At 40.8% G+C, this 20,652-nt stretch overlaps 1 protein-coding gene across 2 annotated transcripts in view; it reads left to right on the top strand.

Annotated features, from left to right (window-relative positions):
• The first annotated feature begins 321 nt into the window (after positions 1-321).
• Positions 322-20,652, top strand: part of tmem175 (transmembrane protein 175) — a 40,447-nt gene continuing 20,116 nt past the window's right edge. For both annotated transcript variants that reach the window (XM_059988707.1, XM_059988706.1), the window contains exons 1-6: positions 322-574; positions 9,163-9,201; positions 10,192-10,289; positions 11,065-11,116; positions 13,812-13,847; positions 14,182-14,265. In XM_059988707.1, coding sequence (XP_059844690.1) covers positions 371-574; positions 9,163-9,201; positions 10,192-10,289; positions 11,065-11,116; positions 13,812-13,847; positions 14,182-14,265 — 513 coding nt within the window. In that variant the 5' untranslated portion in view covers positions 322-370. The remainder of the gene's footprint in view (positions 575-9,162; positions 9,202-10,191; positions 10,290-11,064; positions 11,117-13,811; positions 13,848-14,181; positions 14,266-20,652) is intronic.

Genomic DNA, 20,652 nt, shown 5'->3' with positions numbered 1-20,652 from the left:
AGTGACTACCGTGGTCAGGGCGACCTTGGTTTCACAGTGTATTCAGATGGGAGTTCTTCTCAAGAACACATTGAAGGTGAGGTGCAAGATTGCGGCTCAACACTAAAGAGATGGCTGAAAATCACATCAAAGAAAGACAGGTAGACGAGAGAATGCAGAAGGGGCGGTAACCCTCAGCCGGCCAACTCTGCCTCGGAGACGGGCCACCCTACCCAGAGCGAGCGGGCGAGAAGCGCGCGCCCTCTCGCCGCCCCTCCCCCTCCCCCTCCCCCCGCGCGCGTCCCCGTCGCCGACTTCTCATCCCGCGTGCGCACGCGCGCGACTGACTCGGCCCCGCAGCGCGGAGGGCCGGAGTTGGCTGGAGGGCGCGATGTCTGTGTCGCGGCACGGGCTCGGGGAGGGCATCGAGGAAGAGGCGAGTCCCTTGGTCCGCTCTGCAGCGGAGGACGAATCGGTGCAGTCGGGAGGCAGCCCGGGGCATGTAGAGGGGCGTCCAGGTCACGGCAGCGAGCAGTCGTCGCACCGGCTGCTGGCGTACAGTGATGCGCTGATTTCTATCATAGCCACTGTCATGGTAAGAAGGGGTGGCTTTTGAGCTTAGTTTCGGTTCTGATTTAAATTAATGCGTAGGTAGAAAGAGCAATCTTTCTCTCACAGATGAACTTCCGCATTACCCAATAGCATTAGCAAGGAAATCTCACAAACATGCTCAGGGAGCGACCCGCAGCATTTGACTAAATGGCAAATGTAACTCCTGCAATAAAAGATGTCTCGAGAGGGTATTCAGCTGAAACTAATGAATTTCAGTTATTGTGCCATTGCTCCTATAATCATCTTTTAAGCACAAAGCACAGTGAAGTACTGGTAATTCTTAAAGATCGGCATTTTAAAATACTATTAGTGGAAATGTGATTTTAATGAATTTTCAGATGGACTGGTAGATTTCTTCGTGGTTAGATCTTATGAACTCAGGGATCATACAACCAACCCAACCTGTGACCAAATAGCAAATCACCGCAGATAATCTAAATGTTAAGAACAAAGATGGGGAAAGGATCCAGCAGGTCAGCAATATGTGCATAGTGAGAAATAGCTAATAGGACAAATCGTGCTCACATCACTGCAGCTGCAATTCAGCAAAGAAGAGTGAACTACCAGGAACATTTGGGACTCCAGCAGTGGATTTTAAAGATCTGTCTTCTGACTGAATCAAAGAAATACGAAGATAACTTGAAAGAAATTAAAGGGAAAAAAAGTGAAAATGTTAGATTGCTTTAATGTTTTAGAAACTAATTAAAACTGTTAAGAATGAGTAAAATAAATCTGAACTCAAATTCAGATCATCAAATAAAATGGGTCACACTTCATTTGCCAACCATTCACTGGTACAGAAACTGAAGGTTGGTACAAAGTACATCTGGCCCCTCAGACCTGTGTCCTCAATGTGTGTACAGGATAGGAGCAGGAGATGAGATGTGTTTACAACTGATCTCCAGCTCATTTGTAACTTCCATGTTGCAATGTGTAGGTGCAGAAGGGAGGGGCAATCTGAACTGTTCACTGTGGCTTATTGACAGTTCATAATGGAACAGCCATTAAAGCCTGTAAGGATATTTGTACTTTGGTGACATTGTGGTCAAATTATGAGTAATTTATGGGCACATTATTGATAAATTTTTGCTATAATGTCATGAAGGGTATGGATCTTTAATTTGTAAAATTAGTTTAATGAGTACCATTTTCCATTGACGAGAATCGACTTTGTTGAAATGCCCATAATACGTTCCCAGCCTTTTCCATTCATAAAAATATACTTAACAAAATATTTACTGAAAATCACCAGTTTCAAAAAAATTAGAACTAGCTGTATCGGAATAGTCATCCTGTCACTTGGATTAACAATCCAGAGACCCAAGTGGAATTGAAATGTACTTAGCAGTATTTTTTAAAAAATAGTCATTTGGGAACTAACCTCTACATGAACTTAAGTTTAAATTTATTGTTAAAAACATATATACACAGGATATAAATGTAATGAAAATCAGATTTTTTCAGGAGTAGCATAGTACGTTACAACAATGCCAAACTTAAATCAACATAATTAGATTGGGTTTGTTATTTCAACGAGATACAGTGAAGAGCATATCTTGCATACAGTAGAACAGGGAAAAACAATAACAATAAAGCAAAATAAAGTGCAAATGAACGATAAGGTGCAAACTCATAATGAGATAGATTGTGAAGGGTCCATGTAATTGTACTAAAGAACCTTTCAAAGGTCTTATAACAGCAGGGTAGAAGCTGGCTTGAGCCTGGTGGTGCATGCTTTCAGGCTTTATATCTTCTGTCCAATGGGAAAGGGCAGAAGAGAAAATGTCTGTGGTGTGTGGAGCCTTTGATTATGTTGACTGCTTTACTGAGGCAGGGAGAAGTATAGACAGAGTCATTGGTGGGATGGGGGAGGCTGGTTTCTGTGATATGCTGAGCTATGTCTACAACTCTACAATTTTCCTGCAATCACGTGCAAAACAATCACCGTATAAGTTATTATGTATCCGGATGGGATGTTTTCTATGGTGTATCAATAAAAATTGGTAAGGGTTGATGGCGACATGCAGAATTTCTTTGCCTCCTGAGGAATTAGAGGTCTTGGTGAGTTTTCTTGACCGTGGTATCTACGTGGTGAGAGGAGCGCAGGCTATAGGCGATGTTCACTCCTAGGAACTTGAATCTCAACCTTCTCAGTCTCAGCACAGGTGATGTAGATGAGAGCATGTGCACTGTTTCCCTAACTGATGTCTATGAACAGCTTTCTTGTTTCGCTGACATTGAGGGAAAGGTTGTTGCTTTATGCCACATGATGAAGGTCTCCTCTGACTCATTGTTATTTGAGATAAGGCTCACTATGGTGATATCACCTACAAACTTGTAGGTGGAGTCAGCGCAGAATATAATCTCAAAGTCATGAGTGTATAGGGAATTAAAAAGGGGACTGAGGATGTAACCTTGTGGAGCACAATGTTTAGAATAATTGTTTCAGAGGTGTTGCTGCCTAAACTTACTAATTGCCATCTGTTGGTTGGGAAGCCAAGGATCCAGTTATCGAGGGAGATGTTGACTCCCAGGGCTCAGAGTTTGTTGATGAGTTTGCATAGAATTATAGAATTAAAGGTGGAGCTGTAATCAATAATCATTAGTCCTTATTATCCATTTGCTTTGGTGATAAGTGTAGGGTCAGGGAGATGGTGACCAGTGTAGACCTGTTTTGGTGGTAGGTGAATTACAGTGAGTCAAGGTGTCTAGAAGGCTGGAGTTAATTCATGCCGTGACCAGCCTCTCAAGTGTCATGAAAACACTTTATGAATGGTGGATGTCAGAGCCACTGTGTTCCCATCATTTACGCAGTTTATCTTGTTTTTTTCTTTGGTACCAGAATGAGAGTGACCTTCTTAAAGCAGGGAGAGGTTTAAAAAGTCTGCAAATACTCTCAAAAACAAATCTAGGCAGGATCTAAGGACATCACCTGCAACACCTTCCAAACTTAATTTTGGACTGGTACTGTCTTCTAAAATAAACTTAAATAATTTTGACGTGACAATATAAAAACTGTAGTGCAAATTGACAGAAAAAGAGGGAGAAGTATTGTCTAAATATTGACCAAAGTTGTGTTAAGGGTTTTTCAAATCATTCAAGAACTTGATGGCAATAGGGAAGAAGTTGTTGTGGGATTTCAGACCTGTTCCTAGTGTCTTCTGAATGCTGTGTCAGGTAGTTCCTCTGACTGTTGGCAGCATTGAGGAGAAGGCACGGCCAGGTTTGTGAACCCATTTTTTTACAACATTGTCCTTTAGTGGTGAAAATTTTTCATTCTTTATTTTATTTAGTGGTGCAGTGCAGAGTTGGCCCTCCTGGCCCTTCAAGCCACACAGCCCCAGCAACCCCCTGACATGCCTGATTAATCCTAACCTACTCTGGACAATTTACAATGACCAGTTAACCCTCTAACCAATATGTTTTTGGATTTTGGGCGGAAACTGGAGCACCTGGAGGAAACACATGCACTCCACAGGGAGAATTCCACTGTCCTTACAGAACAGTGTTGGAATTGAATTCTGAATTCCAGTAATACCATTGTGCTAACCGCTATGCTACTTTGGTGCCCAATTCTCATCTGCTGTAGCCAATATGTGACTACAGAGCCACCTTTGCACTGATTCTGAAGTGGCCTGCTAAGGCATAAGCAAGTTTCAAAAGCAGTCAACTTTGAAGCACTTGGAACAGCACTGTTGGGGAAGTAGCTCTGGCATTTACAGCTAGTAACAATATTTCCAGCTGCAGGTGGTGTTTCCATGCACAGAAAATCCTTGTCCTTCTTAATAGTGAATGTCACAGGTTTGTGAGGTGTAGCTGGAGTACTCTAGCCAACTAACCGTTGTGCATTGATGGTGCACATTGCAGTTACTGTTGTATCAGTACAGGAGAGGCAGAACACTTAGGATGGATAGAGAGCCAGTTAAATGAGGAGTTTCGTCCTGAATACTGTCAAGGTACTTCAGTACCAATCTAGGCATTCCATCATGCTTCTAACATGTCTTATGGATTTGGAAAAGCTTTGAGTTCTCAGGGTTTTAGTCAAAAGCTATACCATAAGTAGTCTCTGACCTGTTCTAAGATTTTTGACTAATCTGGTTGAGTTTCTGTCAAAGTTGATTGGAACTTGCTGGTGGCACTGCCATTGAATGCAAGATTCAGCTTTCTGCCTACCTAACACTCAGGTGCAATGGTCAGTAAACCCACTTCTGATCTCATAATAGATGTAAAGGTGATTGTATCTGAGGCACTACCCTGTGGAAATCTTGCTGTTATATATTGGAGTTGAGATGATTGACTTCCAACTACTATGCGCTTTTTTCTTTCTTTGAGATAAAGCTAATCTAATTTTAAAATCTTTTATTAATGGGGTAGACATGGGAGGAGGCCGCTCTGGTTTGTGACTATTTTAATAGATGTTTAAGTTTAGTATTTCACGATAGGATTGTGTGTGCTTTATTTTTGTCCCTCAAGCCTCATCTTTCGTTCCTCAAAAAGGCATACGGAAAAGTTAAAAATGTACTTACTAACAGCCAACAAGGAAGGGTGCTGATGAGCTTACAACTAAGTCATTGACTACATAAGCTAGAGCTACCAATTGCCCTACAATTTTTAATTATAGTTCCCTAATTAACATATAATACAGGCGGCCCACATTTTTGAACGTTCGCTTTACGACAGCTCGCTACATTAGTACCTGTTTTTGCTAACCAAAGAGGATTTTCGCTTTTACGAAAAAAAGAAGCCCGCTTTATGCGTGTGTTTACCCCGAGAAAGTCTACAATGACCATGAAGCCTTGTGTGGGCAGTTGTTCGCGCATGTGTGTACTTGCGTAGGCATATACGTGCCTTTTTTTTTCTTCTCCAAATCGATTTTGGCTCACTGTCTTCCCGAGCTTGATAAGTGAAACAAACCGTACATACAATATTTCTACTTTATATAGGGTGTATACTTATCATTTTTGCTTTACTATATGTCGGTGTTATTTTAGGTTTTATGTGTTATTTGGTTTGATTTGGTAGGTTATTTTTTGGGTCTGGGAACGCTCAAGAACTTTTCCCATATAAATTAATGCTAATTGCTGCTTCGCTTTACGCCATTTCAGCTTACAAATGGTTTCATAGGAATGCGGTACCTTCGGATAGCGGTGGAAACCTGTATGCTGTTTACTTGTGATTCTGTACTTTTAATGTGACTAATTATTTCCCTATCCTAACATTGAACAATAAAATTACTCCATTCCCTTTTGCTAAATACCTCCAATCTGTACTTCTATCTCAGATTCAGATATATTTATATATCACCTGTACATGGAAGCATGTATACAATTGAATGGGTTGTTTGCATTAACAACCAACACAACCCAAGGGTGCTGGGGGCAGCTTGTAAGTGTCGCCACATACCAGAAGCAACATAGCATTCCCACTATGTTTAGAGCAACACGAGCAACAACAATAAGAAAACAACAATAGCAAAACAAGCCCTTTTCCACCCCCCATCCACTCTCACACACAGACGGGCCTTCAGCCTCAGGACAAGCTGCCTCTGGGTCTCCAACTTCCATTCCTTGGCCCAGACAAACAGTCTTTGGGCCTCTGACCTCTGAAATCTGACCATTGGCTTCCAGCTGTTGACTTTGCTGACTTCTCAATCATGGGCCTTTGACTCTGGTCTTGCATGAACCTCTGACCCCAGGACTAGCAAGCTTGGGGGTTCGCCGACCCTCATGCCTTCTGTCTGCCCAGACTTCCAACCTTGGGTCTTGCTAACCTGGGCAGGAGTCACTGGCCCACGTCGTTAGGGCCCACCAACCTCGCTATTTGAGCATGGGAATTGCTGATCTTCAATTGAGGAGCACTCTGACCTGGATTTGCACCTTATGCTGTCCCTAACACTTTCTTTCCTGCCACTGACCACTCATTCCTGTAAGTAAACTATATCCCAACCGCTTACTTCCCACACTGTCCACAAGACCATTCCTAGGAACCTGAGGAACAACTATCTCTGAGCCACAACCTCAATGGACATTCCTGTTCGGCCTCATCTTGGTCTGGGTCTGACGCATACTCTACATCATTTTGTTGTGTAATCTCAGATATTATTTTACTCTAATTCTAAGTGCATTTAAACAATGGTGTATGATACGGGATTTAGAAAAAGCATCTGTTCAGTTTCCACAATGGATTTATTCATAATGGAATAAACAGAGAGTGCTATTTAGGTCCATAATTGACAAAGGTTAGACATCAATAATGGACGAAAGAGAGAGACATAGAAGATGCATTTCAGACTAGCACAAAGTTTGTAGTGATATTTCCTAGAGAATGCAAATAAACAATCTTCATTAGAAATAGAAAGTAAAACTTTGAAGTCAGCAGCTGCTCCAAAATTTAACAATGTATGAAATAGCGAGGAGGACAGCAGTAGGAGACATAGAAAGGTGAACAGGCATGCATAACTTCATGTTGTTAAGTGTAAAGGCAGTATAATTTACTTTGAGGAGTTGCAAGTTGATTGTTATTCGTAAATTATGGAAAGAAGCTGGCTGTTAACAAGGGCAAATGACTTTGTAAATTTGAATTTGTCATAACTACACAAAGCATGGAATCCATTCTAAACCTTTATGAATCACTGATTAGTTTATTTTGTTTTATTCTGAACACCACACTACCACACATTTGGAATGTCAAGAATTTGAAAATGATAGAGAAGTTTACTAGGATAATTATTGGATTATGTTTGATGCTTATGTATCTTTTGCCAAAACCAAAATATTACAGATTATGGAAATACAAAATCTGAAAGAGAAAATGCCAGTAATACTGAGCATTTATGGAAAGCAAAACAGAGGTAAAATTTAAAATATACTGAAAATTCTGATGACAAATTATTGACATTTAATAATTACTTCTCTTTTCACATGATTTTTTTTTAGCATTTTCTGTCTATGTTGAATATATGCTTCCTTGTTGTAACTTTAACCTAACTTGAGCATGCAAAAGGTAAACCTGCAGGGTCCTTTTTTAGTATAGTTGTGAGGATTTAATGCCATCCTCGGTCTCGTTTTCACTTTAAAGTGGTGAGCTAAGTTGGGAGGTCACCGGGTCGTATATATTAGGATGACCTGACGGAAAATATGTGCTAGGGTCAGAGGAGACCTAGGATTTTAAATAATCAGCTAGTTACCCTTGTCCCAGAAATACTTCAGCATCCTTTCAATTTAGTTGTTCAACAAAGAGTCTGCAATTGAATCAGTGTAGATAGAGTTAAATATAACAGTTAATACCTACATTTTTCTGGAGTAAGCTGAATATCTGAGGAATTTCTGAAGTATGGTGGGTATTGGATACCTAACCAATTCTGTTCAGATCCAAGGCCAACAGATTTAAGCTCAAATGCTGGAGTTTTAGAATGGTGAATTGAAACAACCTTTTTAAGCAGTTGTGAGATTGCGAGGTGAACTCCCAACATTAAGAATTAAAGCAGAACTCTTTTCAGCCAGCTTAACTTAGATTAATTATGTGCTTAAAATAACAAAGAATAAAAGGATAAGAGGAAGAAGTGTACAGAAGTAATAATGGATATTGCTTATGTGTGGAATAAACACAAAATGGATTGATAGAATCTAGCAGCCTGTTTATGTGTTATTATTCCTGTGATTTATTTTTATGGTTGATTTGGAAAAGCAATAAATTAGATATTGCCGTAACTATGATGATTTGTTACTGCAAACTGCATATTTTGTTACAAAAGTAGGTCAACAAATAGATGTTTAAGAGAGATGTTGGGATTTTCCAGTCATTTTTCATTGCTCTACCATTTGCTATGCACAAACAACATTTTGCCTTTAATTTTCCTACTTTTATCAAACTGTTATATTTTCACACTAATTAATATTAAACTAATCATAGAAAATTATATATAACAATTATAGTTGTGATAGCCTTATAATAAATTTAATCTACCAACATTAAAATTGAAACACTTTAAATGACTGTGATATATTCCTGTATATAGACATTAATAGAAATTTAACATCCTTTTCTTTTAATTCTTTTGATTGAGTTCTTGTTTCCCTCCAAATCTTTCTCTACACATTCCCTGTTTTCTTGTTCCTCTATTTCTCTCTTAGTCTTTTATTTATGTTGGTTAAGGGCATAGGACTGAGTTACCTGATGACCCTTTGCAATTGTCACAGTTTATTCATTTGACAATTGCCATGCAAAGCATTTTAAGTCAAGACATGCTAATAAAAGTCTGATGACATTAATTATAAGTTGCCATGCTGCAGCAAATTTTACCCCAATAATGTGAGGGCATTCTACACATGTCTTCTCATGTGGTGTAACTAAGAATTTATCAGTCTTTAGTTAGGAAGAAAATATACTGTACTTTGTATGCTCTTCCACCAGTTTTTGATGATACAATACCAGAAATGTAACTTTATTTATAGTAAGTTAGGTTTTCAACCTGTTGAATAACAGTGCAGTCCAGTTTTTATTCACAATTTTTAAAATCTTAAAATAAAGCAACATCTGCATTTACAATTTCATAATTGTGTTTTCTTTCAGATCTTGCCTGTAAGCCATATAAAAATTAGAACAGACCAGGTATTGTATCTTATAAAATCTGACTATAATTGTTTAAAATCATTGTTGTGTCCGTGCATGTTACTTTATCTACCATGGCATTAATAGATAGTTAATTTTGTTATATTCATATTAGGATAAAGATAAAATGTGGAACAGAATGATATTAATGGAATTTTGGAAACTCACCCCCTTTTCTAATAAGGCAGAATGTTGGGAAAATATAATAATTACTTTTGCTCTGAAGTTAGTAATTTATTTGTTTTGTCCTCAATCCAGAATTTAATCAAGTATTTCAAGTCACTGTAGTATTTTAGGGTAGCATTTCTCTGACCTGGTGGCTTTTGGATAAAATTTGAAACCACAGGTGCCACTTTGGTGGGAGTAATAGAAAAGTAGGCATTTCTCCTTATACCCTGCTCAGTCACGTGGCCTAAGTCACTTGCTTTTCTGAGGCATTGCTACACACAAATTGATTGATTCATTGGCAACAAAGTAACAGTGACCACTTTTCAAAAGTGACATAAAAGTTAATGATTTTATGTTCTAAGAACCTAAAAGTTACTGCATTAAGATTTTTTTATTATCAATCAACAACTTCTTAGGGATCAACTATCCCTTTAATCCAAAGAGATAGTTGATTTATATTAGAAAAAAAATAGACGTAAGAGCCAGAGCTACTGATCCAGAACAGATATGAAGAAGTAGAATTTGTATCTTTGTTTTAAAAATGTATTAATTGTAACTCATATCAAATACTAAGTTAGCTGACAGTAATTATGATCCTAATACATTCACACTTAGAGTTAAATTTATTATTTACCATTCAGGTACTCCTTGCCAGGCATGCTATGTGATGAAGAGTCTGACCTGAAGCATAAATTCTCTTCCTCTTTTCACGATGGTGCTTAACCTGTGCAGTTCTTCCAGAACTTTCAGTTTTTATGCGATGTAATAATTATATTCACTTTAATTAATGCCAGGTAAGGTTACTGTGTTTTCTATTCACAGGAACTGGAAGAAAGTCTGCAGCAACTTCTTGCAACCAAAATTGCTGTTTACATCATGACTTTTCTAATAGTGACAGTGGCCTGGGCGTCACATATCAGGTAAATATTGTTTCAGTACTACGCAACGGTTTAACTTTAATGTTAAAGTAAAAATAAATTACCGTGCAAAACAGACATCATTGGTGAGTGCAGGTCCTCCTATTATTATAGTTTATATCAAATAGTATTGCACTGATAATTCAAGACACACCAAGTTATGTTAGTAAAGAAAAGTGTACTTGGTTTCATGTTTTAAGTGAAAGACACCAGGTCACAGAGAGCGCTGCTTTCTCAAATGCTACTCTACAACACCAACTTGAACTCCTCACCTCCTTCCCTTTACTATTTGGTCCACTGTCCTCTCCTATCAAATACTTCTTCAGCCTTTGTCAGGTTTATGTCCCAGGTCCTTGCATCATTCCCACTCCCACCCTTACCCACTTGTGTATTATTACCCCTCATCTGAATTCACTGCCAGCTCCAGCTCAACCTCTCCCCTCTTTCCAGTTCAAACCAAAACATTGTCCATTTTCCTCCATAGATGATGCCTGACCTGCTGAGTTCCATCAGCAATTTGTGTGTTGCTCCATATGCCTGTTTCTAAGGTTTCTTTTGTGTCACCAATTTTACATTCTGAAATGGAATTGAACCCATAATTTTCTAATTTAGAAGTGAAAATAATATAATAAAACTGAGGATAATGTTGATTTTTATTTTTAACCAATTGTAAATACGATGAGATACTTTATTCTGACTTGCAAGAATATTCTCTTTACAGTTTTTCCTAAAGAATAATATATCATATAGTTTTTTAAATCTCTCACCAATTTTATAGATTGTTCCAGGTTATTGAACGAATAGATGACGTTCTTGCACTTCTCAACTTGGTGAGTATCAAATATTCATAACAACCTGCCTTGCAATATTTAATTAACTTAAATCTAAAATAAATCAAGCATTTTTAACTATTGTGGAGGTGTACTAACAACTTATTGGTCAGTTCCTGTTCTTTGAAATCCCACTTAATTTTAGTCCCTGGGAAAATGATTGTACTTTTGTATTTTTGATATTACATGTAGTGAAGACATAGTACATTGCAGTAGGTTTCATATTGATCTCTAATAATGGTTCTTTAATTATACCACAGTAATGTAGAAGGCTCCAGATTGAATCCTCTATCAATGTTAAGTTAGTTAGTTGCCACTTTAATTGTAACAATAAGGTCCAGTGGCCCAAATTAGAAATATCAGCAAAATCGTTCTAATGTTATCATCTAATTATTATCAAATTGTTTGTGAATAAGGTTTAATGGCAATATCTGCATATATTACCTACACTTAAATAATCATGCAAAGTGTTCAAAACATTCCCTCCTGAAGATATGCTTAGCCCAAGACTCTGTCACAACTCGCACCCTGCTCTGTTGGAGAAACAAATAAAAGGCATCATCTCAACCCCAATGATCCAAGTATTTGTTAGGATACGTCATTGTCTAAGCAGTAGAGGAAGGAGATGTACTTGTTAGCCATGTCATGATAAATGCTGGTGACTGATAGGTGGTCTGCCGTCTCTTATCAACCTGATCTCTAAATAGATTGACATAAGAAGTGCTGCTGCAGAAGATCAAAATTAAAGGATTCCAAAGAAAAGGAAAACTCTACTCAATCAATGCTTGAAAACTCCCAACCAACTGGTGTTCGGAACACCCACAGTGCCTGGCCTGACTCCACTAATAGTGTGTAGGCCTCCATTAGTCTCGATAGACCATGGATTTGTGCCTTGGAAAGTTTCCAGGGCGCAAGCCTGGGCAAGGTTTTTTTTATATGGAAAACTGGCAGTTACCCAAGCTGCAAGTCTCCCCTCTCCACGCCACCAATGTTGTCCAAGGGAAGGGCATTAGTCTACTAATAGTACCTGTAATGAAACTCTGGTTTTTCTACTGGAAAACAGTAGGTTGATTTTGACAAGAATGATTAGAAGAAAATCTGGTTTTAGCATGCAATTTAGATACTACTATTCTGATTTTTGTAATTTGGATTTGTTTTAAAATAGATACCCCCGAGTTCAGCATTCAGGTGCTTCAACTGAGCACTTGTAGTAAGCTAAATGAGAGTGATTTATCTTGGAGTAGTCCAGAGACCAAGTGAGAAATGTGCACCAATTTCCCAGGTCCAGCACAAGATCCGGGTGACAGCGAAGGAGGAGCAATGATACAGGCCAGCAGAAGGAAATGAATCTCTATCTGCCCCCATCCCTCTCTCCTACACCAACTGGTGCAGCTCTGAAAACCTCCCAGCCTTCTTCCATTGTCATGCAGGTCAGGGGAGAAACCTAGCTTTCATCACCAAGCTCTCCCTTTTCCTTGTGACTCATTTAAGATATCCATTAAGAAAGGATACACACTATTTACTGTTGTCTTAAGACCAAGGAAAAATTCTAGAAGCAATGTCAATTGGTACTGGTGTATTTTTGGCATTATCCTGCAAATCACCAGCTGACTTTCAAAATTCATTTTCATGACCAAACAGTAATACAGTACTGTGCAAAAGTCTTACACACACACGCGCGCACAATAAATATATATATAGATAGATAGATATAGGAATGGATATAGATTTATAAATGTCTATAGATCTAGCTAGGGTGATAAAAACTTTTGCATAATACTGTAGTAATTTTATGTATGACACTGCACTGCTGCCACAAAAAAAAGCTTGACGTATGTGAGTGATGATAAACCTGATTCTGCTATGGCCTCTATTGGGGACTGAGAATGGAAAAGGTAGAAGGAGAGCGGAATCATAGTTGGGAAAAAGAGAAAGGCGAGGGGAATGAGTGAGAAGTACCAGAGAGACATTCTGTAATGATCAATAAACCAATTGTTTGGAATCAAGTGGCCTTGCCTGGTGTCTCAGGGCTGGGTGTGTATGTACCTGGGTCACACTTCACCCTGGCATTCCTTCTCTACTCCCTCTCCCACACTCCTCCTGCGATGCTCCACCCTCACCTTTCCCACCAGATTTACAAACTCGCACTTCACTCCATGTTGACAAATACAGTACTGTGCAAAAGGGTAGGCATCCTAGCTACATATAAGTAAAGACTTCTGCACAGTGCTGTATGTAATAAACCTTTAAATAGTGCTCACAGTTCTTTGCGACAGTTTACTTTCACCAAATTCACTGGTTCATTTAGGAAAAGGTAGTGGATCAAATTCTACATATCAAAATATGGTTCAATGAGATGTGGAGCCAACAGACAGATACTGACCAGTTAAACTGAATATGGAGCCAAGTGAGACCATGCTTTCTTTGTAATGAAATTTTGAAGTTGGGTTAGTTTATTTATGGATAATACTTTAGCCATTGTTAAAATAAGATTTTGAACAGAGCTGTATCTGAAATGAAGCCTGTGGGATGATTAACAATCTATACGTATTCTCAGATATTCTAGAGGTCAAATTGAGTCCTGACTCCAGTTAACAGTTATCTTCTTTAATGTATGCTTTTAATCTACTCTTGAAGAAAAAAATCTATGCAATCTCAGTATTTCAGCTAAATAGTTGTAATGTTTATCTTTTAGGCATGTATGATGCTCATAACCTTCTTACCTTATACAGTAAGTAAATACTATGTCAAAGTGGGATAACAAGGCAGTTCTTTGATGTAACGCTTTTAAGAAAACGTATATTCTGCTGACATCCTGAATTTCTAAATGGATAATTGTGTGTCACAAAACACTTGTAAAAAAAATTCTATTAAGTTGTGATTTGGTGGGTTCTTGGGATTATAAATACATGTAATTTATATCAATGTTGAATTTTGACTATGCATTTACTAGATTTTAACAAATATCTCAAATTGAATAAGTATGTCTGCAAATCATTGTTGGTGTTCAACAACTATTCTGAAAATATCATTTTGTCTAAGTAATTGAAATGTTCTTTTCTTAGTTTTCTCTGATGGCCTCATTTCCAGATGACACGCTTGGAATCCTGGCATTTTGTGTTTGTGCAATCATCATTGGATTAATTCAGGTACAAACCAAGTGTTTTTTTAATGCAACATGATAATCTGGCAGAAAGTGATTAATATTGTGAAGCTGTACATATTTGTACCATGAGTCACAAAACCACTTTTTGGAACAGGGTATTAATGTGTGTAACATTAGCTTGTTAAGCAGCCTCACGTGTGGCACCTTGTCAAATCCAAGCACACAGCATCAACCAATCTCATTCGTCTATCCTGCTTGTCGTTTCTTCAAAGAATTCCAACAGGTTTGTCAGGCAAGATTTTCCCTTGAGGAAACCATGCTGACTACAGCCTATTTTATCATGTGTCTCCAAGTACCCTGAAACCACATCCTTAACAATCGACTCCAACATCTTCCCAACCACTGAGGTCAGACTAACTAGCCTGTGATTTCCTTTCTCTCTACCTTCTTGAAGAGTAGAGTGACATTTGCAAATTTCCAGTCTCCTCCAACCTCAGAAAAAACTCTTTAAGATATATCATAATTCTGTGTACCTCTATCAAAGCTCCCCTCATTTTCCTGTGCTCTAGGGAATAAAGTCCTAACCTTTCAACCTGTCCATACAAGATAGTTCCTGAAGTCCTGTCAACGCTACCAACTTAGAGGAGTAGTGACCATCAGTGACCAGCTATATCAGCAAGTGCATTGATGATGTTACTCTGTCCAAGACCATCACTATACATGCTAACCAGAACCCATGGATGACCACAGAGGTGCGTGCGCTGCTGAGGACTCGCGACTCCGCCTTCAGAGCAGGCAACAAGGCAGCTCTAACAACAGCAAGGGGCAAACTGTCTCAAGCCATCAGAGGAGCAAAGTGTGCACACACCCAGCTAGTCCACAGCCACTTCCAGGACAATGGCGACACGCGGCGCATATGGAAGGGCACCCAGGACATCACCTGATGGTGCAGGTGATGCCTCCTTCCCAAATGCGCTGAATAACTTCTACACCCGGTTTGAGGCGGAAAATGACGTGGCGGCGAGGAAGTCCACCTCTCCTACAAATGACCAGGTGCTGTGTCTCTCTGTGGCCGATGTGAGAAGAACCCTGTGCAGGGTCAACCCACGGAAGGCTGCTGGACCAGACAACATCCCTGGTAGTGTGCTCAGAGGATGTGCAGACCAGCTAGCAGATGTTCTCACTGACATCTTCAACATCTCCCTGAGCAGCGCCACCATTCCAACGTGCTTCAAGGCCGCCACCATCGTCCCCGTGCTGAAGAAGTCTTCAGTGTCCTGCCTAAATGACTACCGTCCCGTTGCACTTACATCCATCATCATGAAGCGTTTCAAAAGACTCGTCATGAGGCATATCAAGACTTTGCTGCCCCTTTCACTGGACCCCCTGCAGTTTGCGTACCGTCCCAACCGCTCAACGGATGACGCCATTACCACCACCCTCCACCTGGCCCTAACCCACCTGGACAAAAAAGACACATACGTTCGGATACTGTTCATAGACTTCAGTTCAGCATTCAACACAATCATCCCTCAGAAACTGATTAGAAAGCTGAGCCTGTTGGGCCTGAACACCTCCCTCTGCAACTGGATCCTAGACTTCCTGACTGGGAGACCTCAGTCAATCGGGATCGGGATCAGCATCTCCAACACCATCACACTGAGCACGGGGGCTCCCCAGGGCTGCGTGCTCAGTACATTGCTGTTCACTCTGGTGACCCACGACTGTGCTGCAACACACAGCTCGAACCATATCATCAAGTTCGCCGATGACATGACTGTGGTGGGTCTCATCAGCAAGAACAACGAGTCAGCTTACAGAGAGGAGGTGCAGTGGCTAACGGACTGGTGCAGATCCAAAAACCTGTCTCTGAATGTGAACAAAACAAAAGAGATGGTTGTTGACTTTAGGAGGGTACGGAGCGACCACTCCCCGCAGAACATCAATGGCTCCTCAGTAGAGATTGTCAAGAGCACCAAATTTCTTGGTGTTCACCTGGCGGAGAATCTCACTTGGTCCCTCAACATCAGCTCCATAATAAAGAAAACCCAGCAGCATCTCTACTTTCTGCGAAGGCTGAGGAAAGTCCATCTCCCACCCCCCACCATCCTCATCACATTCTATAGGGGTCTGCTCTCAGGATGAAGCTTTTCATTCCAGGACAAAGGAGATGTCTTCCTTTTTTAAACAAAGGGGCTTCCCTTCTTCCACATCAACTCTGCTCTCAAATGCATCTCTCCCATTTCCCGCACATCTGCCCTCACCCCATCCGCCCACCACCCCACTCGGGATAGGGTTCCCCTTGTCCTCACCTACCACCCCACCAGCCTCCAGGTCCAACGTATAATTCTCCGTAACTTCCACCACCCCCAGCGGGTTCCCACTACCAAGCACAACTTTCCCTCTTACCCTCTTTCTGCTTTCCACAGGGATCGCTCCCTACGCGACTCCCTTGTCCATTCATCCCTCCCATCCCTTCCCACCGATCTCCCTCCTGGCACTTATCCTTGTAAGCGGAACAAGTGCTACACCTGCCCTTACACTTCCTCCCTCACCACCATTCAGGGCCCCAGACAGTCCTTCCAGGTGAGGCGACACTTCACCTGTGAGTCGGCTAGTGTGATATACTGTGTCCGGTGCTCCCGGTGTGGCTTTTTATATATTGCTGAGACCTGACGCAGACTGGGAGACCATTTCGCTGAACACCTATGCTCTGTCTGCCAGAGAAAGCAGGATCTCCCAGTGGCCACACATTTTAATTCCACGTCCCATTCCCATTCTGAGATGTCTATCCATGGCCTCCTCTACTGTCAAGATGAATCCACATACAGGTTGGAGGAACAACACCTTATATACCAGCTGAGTAGCCTCCAACCTGATGTCATGAACATTGACTTCTCTAACTTCCGTTAATGCCCCTCCTCCCCCTCTTACCCCATCCCTGATATATTTAGTTTTTTTTCCCCCTCCTTTTTTTTTCTCTCTTTCTGCCCATCACTCTACCTGTTCTCCATCTCCCTCTGGTGCTCCCCTCCCTCTTTCTTTCTCCCTAGGCCTCCTGTCCCATGATCCTTTCCCTTCTCTAGCTCTATCACTTTCGCCAATCACATTTCCAGCTATCAGCTTCACCCCACCACCCGTCCGGTCTTCTCCTATCATTTCACATTTTCCCCTCCTCCTCCTACTTTCAAATCTCTTACTATCTTTCAGTGAGTCCAGATGAAGGATTTGGGCCAAAACGTCGACAGTGCTTCTCTCTATAGATGCTGCCTGGCCTGCTGTGTTCCACCAGCATTTTGTGTGTGTTGCTTGAATTTCCAGCATCTGCCGATTTCCTCATGTGTCCTGTACTTAATACTTTGATTTATGAAGGCCAATGCGCCAAAAACTCTCTTTACAATCCTATCTACCTTTGATGCCACTTTCAAGGAATTATGAATCTATATTCCCAGATTCTTCTGTCCTACTGCACTCTTCAGTGCACTACTGACACCATGTAGTTCCTAACCTGATTTATCTTCCCAATGTGCATTATCTTGCCTGCATTAAATTCCATTTGTCATTTTTCAACTGGTTCAGATTTTACTGTCTTGCTGTCCACTATACTCCCAATCTTGGTGTCATCTGCCATGTTGCTGATCCATTTTATTACATTACCATCCAGACAATTGATAGTTGACAAATGACACTGATCCCTGTGGCACACCATTGGCGATGTAGGCCTCCATTAGTCTTGATAGACCATGGATTTGTGCCTTGGAAAGTTTCCAGGGTGCAAGCCTGGGCAAGATTTTTTTTATGGAAGACCGGCAGTTGCCCAAGCTGCAAGTCTCCCCTCTCCACACCACCGATGTTGTTCAAGGGAAGGGCATTAGGATCCATACAGCTTGACACCGGTGTCGTTGCAGAGCAATGTGTGGTTAAGTGCCTTGCTCAAGGACACAACACGCAGCCTCAGCTGAGGCTCAAACTAGCGACCTTCAGATCACTAGACGTATGCCTTAACCACTTGGCCACATGCCAACATGGGCATCCAGTCAAAGTGGCAATCATCTACTGCCACTCTCTGGCTTCTCTGCTGAATCCCATTTACTACATCATCCTGAATGCCAAGCAACTGAACCTTCTTGACCAACCTCCCATGTGAGAACTTGTCAAAGACCTTGATAAAATCTATGTAACATCCATTGCCTTGTCTTCATTAGCTTTCCTAGAAATGTCCTCGAAAATCCCTATAGGATTGGTTAGACATAACCGATCACACACAAAGTGATGTTGAATATCCATAATCAGTCCCTGCCCTTCCAACTAATTACATATCCAGTCCCTTAGAATACCTTCCAATAACTTACCCATTTATTTTATCATGCCCACCAGCCTATAATTTCCCAACTTATTCTTAGAGCCTGCCTTAAACAATGGAATGAAATTAGCTGTACAGGTGGCCCCCGTTTTCTGAACGTTTGCTTTATGACACCTTGGTTTTACAAAAGATCTACATTAGTTAGCTGCGTTCGCTACCCAAAGAGTGTTTTTGCTTTTTCGAAAAAAGGCAGTGCACGCTCCAAGCAGCCAAGCTGCTCCCCCAGAACTGCATTCTAGCCGGTATAGCTTAAACAATAAAGACATTTTTGCAAAAGTGGAATTTAAAGGTAGTTATGGGTGGTTTGATCAGTTTTTGAGGCGACGGCAGCTTCATAGCTTAAAGGTTACTGGAGAGAGCGTTTCCACCAAGAGTGCTTGTGTGAGATTTTTGCTACGCTTGACAGTGCTGCAATGATTGCAGAAAAGTATTTCTACTTTATATAGACTGTGTTGGTTTTATGTGTTATTTGGTATGATTTAAAAATAAATAGTTATTTTTTGGGTCTGGGAACGCTCTCAAATTTTTCCGATATAAATTGATGATAATTTCTGCTTCGCTTTATGCCATTCCGGCTTACGAACCGTTTCATAGGAACGCTCACCTTCAGGTAACGGGAAACCTGTACTCCAGTCATCCAGCACCTCACCTATGGCTCAGGATATTTTAACTATCTTTACCCATACATGGTCCATGACCTCACTGCTGTTTTCCCTCACTTCTATAGAAGTGTCTGTCTTCCAAGTAACTAGAGAAGCAAAATGAAATGAAGTACTTCACACTGATCTGGGTTGAACTCCATCTGCCACTACTCACCCCAGTTCTACATCCTATTGATGTCCCACTGTAACCTCTGACAACCTTCCAGACGATCCAAAACACCCCCAACTTTTGTGTCATCAGCAAACTTCTTAACCCACCCTTCTACTTCCTCATCTAATGATGATACTAAATTGTGTGGAAGGGAGAAGTTGGTGGCTTGTTAGCAGTGTAGTAAGCAAACATCCCACCTCACCCGGAAGTTCCGGGAGTCTCCTACATATTGATAGCGGCTCCCTGACGCCCGCAAATTATATTCGATATCTGGGAAATCGATTTTTTTGAGAGCGAGAGAGAGAGTGTTCCAAAAAACAGAAAATATAAAACATACTTTACCCCAGACTACACTGAAGTGTACCCCTGCCTAATAGGGGTCAAAAATAATGACAGTGTTGCTCACTGCACTGTTTGCAACAGTGACTTTTCAATTGCCCATGGTGGGTTAAAATGTAAAAGACATGTTGAGGTGAGTTTAACAGGTGTCATTCGTTCATTAGCATAACTAACGTTATTTAACCTACTAGCTGGCTAGCTGCTAAGGAGCGACTCTATTGCAGACATCCCACCTCTCCCAGGATGTAATCTTTCTCAGCATCTTTGAATAAGGAAAAATGTCAAGCATAGTTCCCATTCCTGGTACAATCACAGAACTGGCCCTTCAGCCAGTGGTCCATGCTAACCACAACATCCTCCCAGCTAGTGCCAGTTACCTGCATTATGCCAATAACCTTCCAAGCTCTTGCCCTAAACAAATGAATCTTAAATGTTATAATTGCACCTGTCTCGACCACTACCTGTTGCAATTATTCCTGCAACTCGCTACCCACTGTGTAAAGAAGTTACCTGTCGGGTCCCTTTTAAATTCTCCTTCTTGGCATGTGTCTATACCCTTTAGATTCTCCAACTTCGAGGAAAAGACTATGTGTGTCCATCTTATCCATGCCCCTCATGATTTTGTAAACTTCTGTGAGGCACTTCTCCAAGGAATAAAGATCCAGAATGACCTACTGCTCTCTACACCTTGAGCCATTTAGTCCAGGCAGTATCCTTGTCAATCTGCATTCACTCCACCTTGACAATGGCTTTCCTGTAACAGGGTTACCAAAACTGTACACATACTCCAAGTGTGGTCTCACCAACAACTTACATGACTGCAGTGTAATGTTCACATTCTGAAACTTGATTATTCAACTGATGAAGGCCAGCACGCTAAACTTCTTTTCCACCACCCAGCTTTCAGCAAACTGT

Source organism: Hypanus sabinus, chromosome 14, assembly GCF_030144855.1.
Source record: "Hypanus sabinus isolate sHypSab1 chromosome 14, sHypSab1.hap1, whole genome shotgun sequence".
Lineage (NCBI taxonomy): Eukaryota > Metazoa > Chordata > Chondrichthyes > Myliobatiformes > Dasyatidae > Hypanus > Hypanus sabinus.
This window is presented reverse-complemented; position numbering and strand designations above follow the sequence as displayed.